The 12,580-nt window shown below is 40.2% G+C and overlaps 1 protein-coding gene across 1 annotated transcript in view; it reads left to right on the plus strand.

Annotated features, from left to right (window-relative positions):
- Positions 1-1,972: 1,972 nt before the first annotated feature.
- Positions 1,973-12,580, plus strand: part of LOC149084277 (astacin-like metalloprotease toxin 5) — an 83,690-nt gene continuing 73,082 nt past the window's right edge. The window contains exons 1-2 of the mRNA XM_089234649.1: positions 1,973-2,125; positions 2,602-2,681. Coding sequence (XP_089090775.1) covers positions 2,080-2,125; positions 2,602-2,681 — 126 coding nt within the window. The 5' untranslated portion in view covers positions 1,973-2,079. The remainder of the gene's footprint in view (positions 2,126-2,601; positions 2,682-12,580) is intronic.

Below are 12,580 nucleotides of genomic sequence, written 5' to 3' on the forward strand. Positions count from 1 at the left end.
CATTCGAGACTAGCAGACAGCGGGGATATATTTGGGGGGCTTCCTAGAAATTCCGCGATACTGGTATGAAAGTTAAACTATTTCATAACTTTGCCCTTATCAACAACACTAAATACATTTTGGATCCCAACACTAATAATATTTTTCCGATTTCCCAATCTCATTGTAGAGTCCCCCCCCCCCGAATTCCCTCAATCTTCTTCCACCACCCTTTAGGCCTCGCCCCAAGAAGAACTTCGCTACCTCAAATTCCCTTGTAGAACCTCAGAATAATCCCTTCAAAATCGAAACTATTCCTACAAGAAGCATAACCAATAAAATTCATTCTTTCGAATCTATATTGTTAATTTGTAATCCAAATTTTTTCTTGCTGTCACTGAAATTCGGTTATATAAAAATATCAGCACTTCAGAATTCTTACCATCTAACTACCATGCGTTTCGTAAAGATAGAAATACCCGTGGAGGGGCCGTTGCCTTCGTCTTTGATAACTCCATCCCTCTTCTTGAAATTTCTACACAAATCTTGAAATCGTTGGTGCCGAGTGGCGTTGACCAAACTGCACTCCTTATTGCAATATTTTCTCTTTACTTACCCCCCCCCCCCCGCTTCAAATCGTCACCGTTTCGTCGAATTGGAATCAATTTTAGATAGATTTTATAATTCACACCTCTTAATCATAGCCGTGATTGGAACCTACCCAGAATTGACTGGCACAAAATGCCGCTCTCGGGTAACTACTATATTATAATAATAGAGTTCTTTATCTTTTCTTAAAGTTTTCGAAAAGTTCTTGTTCAAACTATCCTAGAACCAACAAGATAATCTCAAACCGCTATAGTTCTACATTAGACCTAATTGCTGTTTCAAATAAAATCCCGGTTTTCGATTTTTAAGTTTTTGATGCCATTTCCGACCACAAAATTCTTTTTGTAAATTTCTTCCCTCCATCACATCCTCCCTTCCTTTCAACTCGCTGAAAAACTCCATTTGAACAATGCTGAGAAACTTTCTCTTTATGCAAAAAATATCCTTCCCACCCATTTCCTTTATTTGTCTGATCATCTTCCTTATCAATAGGTTTACCGGGCGGACCATTTTGACCCATTTCGATATAAGAGATAAATATATAAAAAATGTCGGTAAACCTAGTGTTAAATGATATTCATGTTCTCTGGAGTAAATTCAAAGCTGTTATCGAAAAATGCAAAGCTTCTGTTCCCATCAAAAATACCTCCCGAAATGTCTCTTTAACCCCTGGATCAACCATGATATTATCCATTTAAAAAGGAAAATCCGCTGAAATGTCTCCAAACTCAAATTCAATAATTCCCTTTCTCTCAGAAATAAGATCTCAGCCTATTTTTACACGTAACCTTAAATATCTTATCGTTCACAGAAAAAACTAATTATCTAACTCCTTAACTCACTACCTTAAAACTAACACCTCAAAATTTTGGAATTTTCTTCGCCCTATATTTGAGCCTAATGAGCCTTCTTCCCTTAAAACTGATAATATTGCCCTAAAGTCTCACTACCACGTCACTCCACTACCAAAGAATTTAATCGGGCTTTTTCCTCTCTTTTTTCTCCTCCGTCCCCACTTACCTCTCTCAATACTCCTTCTCCAATTCATTATTTAACTCTAGTCTTGTCTTCTTCACTAAAGTAGGCCTTCTGAATCTTTTAAAAAAATTGAAACCCCACTCCACTGGCATCTCAAATCATATTCTCAAATTTTGCGCTGATGAAATTTCTAATTATCTTCTAATTATCTTCAACGGCTCAATGAACACCTCTAACTTGCCTAATCGAATTGCACAGCAATATAATAAAAAACAAAAAAGAAAGAGATACGCGTTAAATTAAATGATTGAATTGCAAATCAGCGACCACACGCGAGAACGCAGCTGGAGGTTTTCTCTGGGGAATAAAACGATTTGTACGATTCAGATAACGACGAGCAGAAAAACTTGGGATCCGAGCTGCGAAATCCGACACTTCTTCCGAGTGCGGCTCCGACTCATTGCTATTTCAAAGAGCGAAAAGGGAATAACAGCTACGACAGCTTTGGCAACCATGATGTTGAAACTAGGGCTCGCCATAGCCCTCTTCGTTATTGCAAGTACGTTATTGTTTCTTAAATAACAGTTTGTTATCACTTCAGGATTTTCTCTCTTGTACGCATAGCTGGTGACATGAAAACTCGACTCTGATTATATGATATGCTTAGATATTTTTCTTCTTATTACAGTCAGTCATAGTTTTTAAATACAGTAGACTATAACAATTATGACCCAAAGAAATGAAATACCATATTTATGGTTTTTTTAATTTGTATCGTGTGAAGGGTATATTTTTCAGATCCGAAATTGCGAACGGACCCGAATTTAGACAGGACAGACCCATGCAAAAGTTGCCGTCGAATACAACTAGACTAGAGCAAAAAAGAAGCCAAACTGGGTGGATACTCGGTTTCGCGAGTGTAACACTCCACTACACAAACTAAAAAATTTCGTTTTTCTACTCACTGTTTAAAGAACGAGTGTGAAAAATAATATATACCTACAAATTTCACGCGTATTATTTATACACTTACAGGTGGTCACGATGGATACGAAACCTCGATGCAAAACCCGGATCTTTATCATGGAGACATTGCCGGCATCGAAAGCGACGAAGTGAGTAAAATAAGCAATGCTTACGTATAAGTTCTCCCTAATATTCGTTCATACTGTATTAGCAATAATTAAACTTGGCCTATTCAAAGCATTTTGTAGCTCAAACCGCTCATCGGATTGACACCGATATTGGCGTATATTCTATTTAAAGGATGCACAAAAAAGAAAACTATCATAACAAAAAAAGAACTTGAAATAATTTTGCACTTTCAGCTAAACCAAAAGCAACATACAAAAATTAACCAACACCAAGTGAAAATAGCATTTCTTAAAATGCATTAGTCACTTACAGATCAGCATTTCAAATGTAGGCAGAACCCAGTAAAGAATAAAAAAGTTGCACAGAATGGCGTATTGAACGTTGCTAAATGTGTACGCCATCGTACATTCCTAAAATTTGAAGCCATCCGGTACACTGTGTTCAACAGCTCATCCCTACTGGTCTTTCGTGATGCTCATGCAGTCCTGCAATTCTTGATTCCCAACTTCGAGGCGCAAATGCGAGCCGATCTCCCCATTAAAAAGTCTCGCCACAGAGAGCAACAGGCCTACAACGATAAATTATTCAATCATTACACTTCACTCATAGTTAGAAAAACTGGTGGCAGATGGCAGCACTACACATAACATGCATTACACAGAAACAAACTTCACGTCAGGTTTCACTACACGTACACGCACATTCCCGCGTGTACCAATTTGTTGAAGCTTCTGCAGAGGAATATGGACGAGGTGCATGTGTGGTAGTAGTGGTAGCCCTTCAATTCTGCTATGAGATACAAATTTAATAAATGCGCCCCCCTCCCCATGACAAGAAATCGAATGAAACTAAGACTGGTATAAAAGTTAACCATTATAAAAGTTTTAGAAGTTCTGGTTTTTTGAACCAATCCATAACGAGCCGACTTTCAGAATCGGTAAACCTTCAGCACTATCCCCAGTAGCACAACGATATAGTACAATATCTGGAACATATTGCTATATATCGAAATGTCAGAGGAATCTCAGATGTCATAACTATGATATAGAACGATCTTGTCCTATATGGTGCAAATTATTTATGATATTAATTTTTCAGTCGAATATGCATTTGATTCCATGTGTATGATCTCTACTTTGAAGGACAACTCGGGACACATTCCACAATTTCTAAACATTTAAGAGATAATTATACATACATGCAAAATAAAATAGTACACATTTGTGCATCCATTAACATTCCACAATTTCCAAACATTTCAGAGACAGACATACAAACAAAAATGTGTACACATCAAATAACCCAATCACATATGGCTAGTCATCAGAGATGCAATACGCTACAAGAGCGTATACTATAATATAGAGATTATCGAATTCTGATTACATAGTTAGTCTATTCCGTAGCAGGAATTTTCTTCGAGTAATAGGCGGCGAGTAATCTGGTAGGATTGAAGTCGTGGATGTGTCCGAGTCTGGAGGTAGGCTAGCAGAAGGTCTAGTCTTGGTGTGCCATATATGCATATGGGTCTCCATGGAATTTATAAGGTTTTCTATCTTTTTAGTGAGGACTTGCGACCTAATGATTTGTTTCTCCCATATGTTTATATAAGATGGATTTACTTGTGCAAAATGAGCATCGCAGGTGTACGGGCACTGCGTGAAATAGTGCAGAAGGTCCCCTTTACCACCACAGTTACAGAATTTGTTGTTTGAGAGTCCGAAGCGTTTTAAATAAGTTGGCAATGGGCCGTGTTCTGAAGAAAAATTGTCTTCTGACGTGACCAGACTTTTTCATAGTCTCAGCTTGTGAAACTACCTTTTGAACCTCTGCTCGAGTGTCCGAATCATCCCATTCCCTTTGCCATCTGTTCCTAAGCCAATCCTTTAATATTCTTTTTGGCAAAGGATTTCGGTAATGGAAAGTCTGTTAGAAATGGGTGCTTTGTCGCATCCTTAGCTACAGCGTCGGCAGCCTCATTTCCAAAGTTGTTCTGATGAGTTTTTATCCAGGCAACATAAAGGTGAGAGTTTTTAATCAACAGGTTTCGGATTTGGTGTACTAATTGATGCCGAGATATACTGTTTTGAAGTGCTCTGATGCTTGCCTGTTAAATATCCAGCCAGTTATCCGCAGCAGATTAAATGAGGCTCCAATTTCCTCTCAGCTAAAGAAAATAGCTGAAGACATCCTTTCTAACCGTACAGTTTCAATAGTTACTGGCAGTGGAGCAGTGTCGAAAGAACTAACTCAAGGTTGCAGACAAGGGTTCCGCTCTGGCCCACTATATTGGAATCTGGTACTTAACAACATCTTCCAGCTCAAGTGGCCAAATAACGTGCGGGTCCAGGCCTATGTGGATGACATTATCGTATTGGTCTCGGGCCCACGGTGGAGGGAGTTGGTAAAAACGCTTCCAGCGTCCTGGCTGATATCAGCAACTGGCTAACTGAGATCGGCCTTAAATTAGCCACCAACAGAACAAACTTTCTATTGGTCTCCCCCAAAGGGAAACGTCCGCCACAAATTCGTTCGTCAAACAACTTCATCAAGGGACTCCGCAAAATTAAAATTCTGGGTATCCATTTCAACGACAAATTGGACTGGAAAGACCATATCACAGAGCTGAACACAAGATCCAATCAGCTACTCACGAGGCTTCACTGCATAGCAGGCAGGAATTGGGGAATCAACACTAGGATGCGCAGGACTCTTTACATCACGGTCGCACAATGTATTCTGGTGTATGGAGCCGCCATATGGGCAGCCAATGCTACCGTATCACTACAGAAGCGCCTTGACTGAATTCAGAAGGGATATCTGCTATATATCTCTAAGGCCTACTCAACTACACCCACAAATGCACTCCAAGTCATACTCGGATTGCCCCCACTCAGTCTCCTGGTAGAACGTGAAGCCAGATTTAGCCTCTTGACCTGTCTCAAAACTCCTGTTACGCTGGGGAATGGCGAGACACTTTCCTACGTCCAGATGGAAAGGAAAATCACAGGATGGTCCCAGCATCCTTCACAATCTGTGGAGGAATGCCGCATTGACCTAAAAGGAGAAATACACCCACAGGCTAAACATAAGATCTACACTGATGGCACCAAGACTGGGCATGGAGTGGCTTCGGCCATGGTTACCTTTCAGGATGACTTGGAGATAAGTAACTGGAGCAATAAACTCAATGATCTAAATACGGTATTTCAGGCGGAGCTGTTTACGCTGCTTACAGCTATGCAACAGGCAAGCGCCAGCAAGAAAGAAACACACATTCTTTCTGATTCACTTTCTTCGTTATATGCGGTTCTAGACCCCCTATCACGCCACATGATGGCTAAGAAAATTAGAGACCTGTTACTGCCAAATAGACATATCTATATCTCGTGCGATCCACGAGATATAGATAAATATATCTGCAAAGCGCATAGTGGAAATACTGGGAATGAAGCAGCTGATCGGTTAGCCAAAGGAGCGACCGAAAGACCAGGAACAGATTTCTCTATCCTTCTTCCAAAGTCGTGGGCGATGAAGAAGTTGCAAAATGATCTGTTACAAAAAGGGCAATCACGATGGTCAAATGACACGAAAACAAGTCGTAAGATCTATGAAGTTCTCCCACAAGTTAAATGCTCTAGTTATGGCTGGTCTAGAGAGACTATTTTATTTTTTTCAGAGCATGGCCCCTTCCCCTTCTATCTTCATCGTTTTCATAAGAGTAGGTTTTCAAGCATGTGTAAATGTGGAGGGGAGGGAACCGTCTTTCACTATGCTACGACATGCGAGTATACCAAGGACTTTCATTTTGGCTCTATTACGCCACAGAATTACACCACTTGGAAGAAACAGTTACTGAGAAAACACTCCAGAATCGAACCACCAACGTTTAGATGATGGAATGAGGTGGCGAATTGTGGGGAGGCTAGAAGCAGGCCAATCTCAAGTCCAGATTTGTAGAGAGTTCAATTTAACGCCCAGCGTCGTGTGTAACTTATGGAAACAGTTCCAGGATACCGGATCCATCGAGAGAAAGCCTGGGCAAGGTCGTCCAAGAGCCACGACGGCCAGAGAAGATCGCCATTTGTCGATTATAGCGAGGCGTAACAGGAGTGCTACAGCTTCTCAGCTATGCAGCCACAGGAACCCGTGTATCAAGGGTGACTGTTTCCAAAAGACTCCATGAGAGAGGGTTGTTTGCAAGAAGACCTGCTGTTTGCGTCCCGCTTACTTCTACGGACAGGCGAATCCGTTTATCATGGTGCAGAGAGCATAGAGATTGAAGTATGGATCAATGGGCGACCGTTCTCTTCACTGATGAGTCCCGGTTCAGCCTAAGCACCGATTCTCGCCGTACGTTCATATGGAGAGAACCAGGGACCTACCCTACCCTCCAATGTCCGCGAAATCGACCATTATGGCGGAGGAGGTTTAATGGTCTGGGCAGGCATCATGTTGGATGGCCGCACACCTCTCCATGTCTTTGAAAGAGGCACTGTGACTGGTGTGAGGTATAGGGATGAGGTCTTGGAGCCCTATGTTCGCCTTTTCAGGGGTGCAGTTGGCCCTGAGTTAATTTTAATGGACGATAACGCGAGGCCACATAGAGCTCTTCTGCACCACGATTTTCTAGAGAGTGAGGATATTCGCCGGATGGATTGGCCAGCCAGATCTAGCTGGCATGAGCTAGAGCATGTCTGGGACGCTCTGGGGAGGGAAATTGCAACTCGCAACCCCCCTCCGGGAACCATCTAGGGAATGAAAACAGCGTTGCTGAACGAGTGGGACCAACTGCCACAGGAAATGATAAACTGCCTTATTTCAAATATGAAATCACGCTGCGAGACCTGTATATCTGTAAGAGGGGGCCATACCCCCTATAAACCTATTTTTTTGTTTATTCTGCAACCGCTGTTTCATACCTGCCGACTCCAACGAGTGTTACGCACGATCATGCGCGTGCATTACACACAATTATTGAATGTTTATTTGTTTTGTATTGTATCACTGTATGTACATATCAAATTTCATTAAAATCGGTACAGTAGTACTAGAGATAATCGACCAAGTCTGGAAATTCTCTTAATTTCTTACACCAGTGTATATGTTTATATATCTTATATATGTGTGTCTATAGTTATTTGTGGACCCCTTCGTTGCCTGCTGGCGACGCGCGTATGCACCTGCCCATGTAACCTCAACTTTTTGTCTTCTTATCCGCTGGTGGTCTTTTGGTGCTTAGTGCTCCTGATTGCATCGCTCTTCCACCATGGCCCAAACCCTCTGGGTGACCAGCTTATATCCCCTATGGGGACGGAGCGGGTGCCATGGTCGGTTTCGGGTCGAATCTGGTCTAACAGTTGGTTGATGACTAAGTTCCAAAGGGTTGGCCCTCCGCACGATCCCTGTGGAGTGCCACGTCGCATTGAGTGTTGCGCCATTCCTTCATCGAATGTTAGACAGATTTTCCTATCAAAAAAAAAGTTCTTGAGTGTTCGGCCTAGATCATCAGGGATTTGTAGTTCCCTCAGTGTATTTATGATATAGTTGTGAGTCAGCAAATCGAATGCTTTTCTAACATCGAGCGTGATCACCGCTACAAGAAAATCTTCCTGTATGTATTGTTGTACAGTTTTCACTAAGTCGAGCAGAGCCATTTCACAAGATCTTCCACAGCGGTTGCCGTATTGATAACGACTTACCAAATTGTTCGTTTCAATAAGTAAGCCTCTAGATTAATATTTTTTCCAGCAGTTTGCGAAACACAGGTAAAAGACTGATTGGGCGATATGAATCCAAAACCGTTAGATTTCGGTCTTTCTTTAAGAACAGAAGTTTGCCGATCTTGAAACGATTAGGGAAGCTTCTCAGCTCGAGACACTTATTGAAGAAGTCCCTAGTTAGCGAAGGGCAAGCTTGGTATACAGTTTTCATTATTGGATTAATGATGAAGTCGATTCCTGGTGCTTTTCTAGGATTAAGTTCATGAAGAATTTTCTCTATTTCAGAGAATGAAATTTTATGATCTGAGATGTTTGTGTAATTAACAGAGGAGTTGATTGGCATCTCTACTACGTTATTGCAGGGAAATAATTGCTTCAATTGCACCTCTGCATCTTGACCAATGGAAATATTGGTTCCAGAAATGTTTTGCATAATGCTTTGCGTGGTGAATCTTTTCTTTTTTAAAGTAGCTTTGTAAGTTTAACAAATGCTTCTGTCTGTTCTTCACAATATTTTGTGCAGCATTTGGCTTTTGTGTATCTGATGACTTTTTTGTACTCTGCAATAGCTGCCTTATATTTTTCCCGACGTTGCTGAACATCAATCCCATGTCTAATTGCAGATTTCAGCTTTTCCTCGAGGGCTTTTACATGTTTCTTCTTAATATTTAAATCTTGATTCCACCAGGAAAGCTGAGTAACTTTTTGGTTCTCCCTGTAGCCTAGAAACTTCTCGCAGCAGTTCTGATTCAGATCCATGTACTTATCTGTGAAATGGTTCAACAAGTCAGGGTATTGAATCTCGCAGATTTCTTTTTTGAGGCATCAATTCTGGTTTGATTTTCCTTTGAAATGCTCTTAATTTCCTCTGGGTAGTCTTGAAGTATTTATTTGTACATCCTTGGAGTGATTCGTACATAAAAAATTTTAATACTCCTCCTGTGTGATCCAATATCACCTTCCTCAGAGATAATTCTTCTACTGCAATTGAAGAGCCTCAGGGAATTTTTGTAGGTGACGTCTGGCCAACCTTTGTCTTTATTTCGTTGAAAGGTTGGGATATCATGGTTGGTATTGAAAAAAATTAAATTGTTAGCCATTATGGTCTAAGAGCTACGTACTCCTTAGGTTATTTGCTCTGTATCCCCATAACTGATTATGTGCATTTAAATCTGCCGCAATGATAACGTCTGTTTTTCCAGCCTTGTAGAGGATCTGCTCGATTTCTTCAATAGTCTCGTGAAGGTCCTCATATGGTGAATAATAAGCAGATGTTATTATGCAATCGTTCTTTTGCAGCCGTACTTAAACTGCCACAACATGTTGGCCAATGTAAAAGAGAGCTGGTTGACAGTTACGTGAAATCTGAACTATAATAGCTTTATTATAACTTGACGACCAAATCGTGCAGTTGAGGAAACCACAAACTTCTTTACGATTAACCCAGAGCTCTTGTATGCATAGAATGTCGAACCTTTCTTTTAAATCATTGGTGAGAGTGTAAGAAGTTACATCTATGGATTTATCCACATTGTGTTGGAATATGGTTACAGGTGGGTTGTCGTTCTGGTCCATTTTGTCCTGTTAGTCTGATGAAGAATGGTTGATAAGTGAAATTTCTCTTAATTTCTCGTAGAATTTTGTTTTTCCCGTTGCGATTATGGCAGAAAATCTGTATACCTACATTGGTGGATTTAATATTGAATATTTCACTGGATAACACAGCGTATTGTAGTTGTTCCGTCAAGTCCAATTCAGTTGTTAGAGTACTTTGTTCACCCATAATTGTTGTATATATAACATTTTCAATAGTTGATATATTTTTTGATGAGATCTCTCGTCAGTTACCGCTTGTTATCATTTTGTGTGTCCCTTGTAAAAATTGCTTCTTGACTTCTTCTGTACTCATCAGTCCAATTATATAATATATCCAATATAGAACCACTAGGATGCGATGGTTTCTTGACCTCGGTATGAGGAGTTGTCGCTCAGTTTTTATGATGATGTTGGTACATATGATTAGCATTTTTAGAGTTCAATTTTGGCTTATATCCTGCATTTTTTTCTTGGATTGAAGGAATTATAACGTAATATAGATGTCTAAGAATCTTATTTTTGAGGATCCATTTTCTGAGTTCCAGACAGCTCCTGGCCGAGGCACAATCAACAGCCACACCATTTGTGGTCTCTGATGCAGTGTATAGTGTGTCTGTGTAAGTGGAGGAAGGCATAGTTTGTTCTGCCTCTTTGTTGCGATATATCAATACTGTATAGGTTTCATCATCCGTGTTTCTATTTATTTTCCTCCTGTCGATTCACCGCCCTTTCTTACACTCAACCTTTTCGAAAGAGTTGATTTTATCTACTGTAACATAGGTAGATGAATCGCTATCAATTTCTTGAATACCAGTATCTTCTTGGTTGGGAGTGTGTTGATCCTCAGGTGGTCGTGCTTGGCTAAGATGGATACTTTCTATGTTTTGATTGAGGTTCTTTTCCGCCAAGTTGGAATTTTTTCGTCTGTTACACCCTTGCTGGTTATAAGTTACTGTTGAGTCAGGGACGCCGGAAGTCAAAAATGATTGGTGTTGCTCAAAGTATGTGAGTCATTTCTTTGTACAGGCCACGATATTTACTATATATTGCACTGATCATACGTCCTTCTTTGAAGTAGAGTGTCCCGTTTTTTTTGTTTCGAATCTGCTTTCAGCGATGACCCGTTCTTCAACTTACTTTTGCAGTAGTACCACTACTAATTATAATATTTTTGCTTATATCGCAAAAGCGACATCCTGGGTGTGCTCAGTTCTAAACTAAACTAAACCATAGTAAAATGTAACAAACCTATGCAGGAGGGGGTATAGGGATACCATGTCTGCCCCACCAAGATCATTGCTGTCTTAACGCATGGGCCCACCCGGGAACGACCCGGAGGGGGGGGGGCTCAAGAGAATGCGGGCCTCACAAAAATGATACCCAGTTAAAATTTTTGGGGAATTTGTCACGTGGGATCTCAGAAATATTACTTGGCCCGGGGACGCATGACTCTCTAAAGACGGCTCTGCCCAAGACAACCAAAAATTAAAATTTTTTTCAATAAATTAAAATATTGAAAGAGAATGACTAGGGGTGTGTGTATGCTATATTTTTCAATTTCTGTTAATTAAAAATGTCTCTGGAGCAGATACCCTGTGCCGAGAGCCGTCTTAAGAGCATCGTGGGCCCCGACCCAAGTTATTTTTCTGAGGCCCTACCAAACAAATTTTCGAAAATTTCACCCATATCTCATTTTTGTGAGGCTCTTTCTCCTGAAGCCACCGTGCGGCGCCTGGGTGGGCCCATTCCTTAAGACGGCACTACTTGTGCCCCCCTCATAATATTCACATAAAACTGTGAAATTCTATTATAAACCGATAAAGTGGTGGGAAATGGGTTCAATCATCAATCAATGATGGATTTGATCGTCTTTAAAATCGTATTTGAGGGTTTTGATCATCAGTTCTTTAATGCGTGTTCTGAAATCGAATAAAATTCAATCGTATGTACTTTACAGTTTTTTGAGAGAAAAAACAATCCTGAAACTGATAAAAATTTTGGACTTGATGAATCAAAAATAATTGGAAGAAATAATTCCAGCCTCAATAAAAATTCAGAATATACTGGGGGGGGGGGGATTTCAGAATTGTTGAAACTTCAGAATTAATGCAAGAAGTAATTTCAGAACTCATGAAAGCCTCCAATAGTTTACCGTGAGTACGGGGGGCTCACAAAGCACGGTGCCCAGTGTGACAAAAGACTAAAGATATAATAGACCGCGCACGCTATTCATAAAACTTGCCGAACGTGAAGAAAAGATGAGCGGTATTGTCGGGGGAAGAACAGGTTCTGCGCTATTACATTGGGCTCGTTTTCGCAGAACCTAGTGATTTCGTGTTAACGCAAGGATGTTGCTGTAACGAAATTTGACTCGATGGAGTTGATGAAAAATTTCCTTCATTTCTTCAATGAATTTCATTCATTCTTTTGTAAAATATTTAGGGAATGAGGGATTCGAAAAAAAAATCAATTGTATATATATATATATAATATAAACAAATATTGAAAAACGAAATTGTTTTATTTTCCAAAAGGGATAATTCCTAATAATTTAAGACTTTAAATCTTATTATATAACCTATCTCTTATATATACAGTCT

The sequence above is a fragment of the Pholcus phalangioides genome, unplaced genomic scaffold (assembly GCF_987345545.1).
Source record: "Pholcus phalangioides strain wild (caught in Gottingen) unplaced genomic scaffold, Ppha-v1.0 ptg000008l_1, whole genome shotgun sequence".
Lineage (NCBI taxonomy): Eukaryota > Metazoa > Arthropoda > Arachnida > Araneae > Pholcidae > Pholcus > Pholcus phalangioides.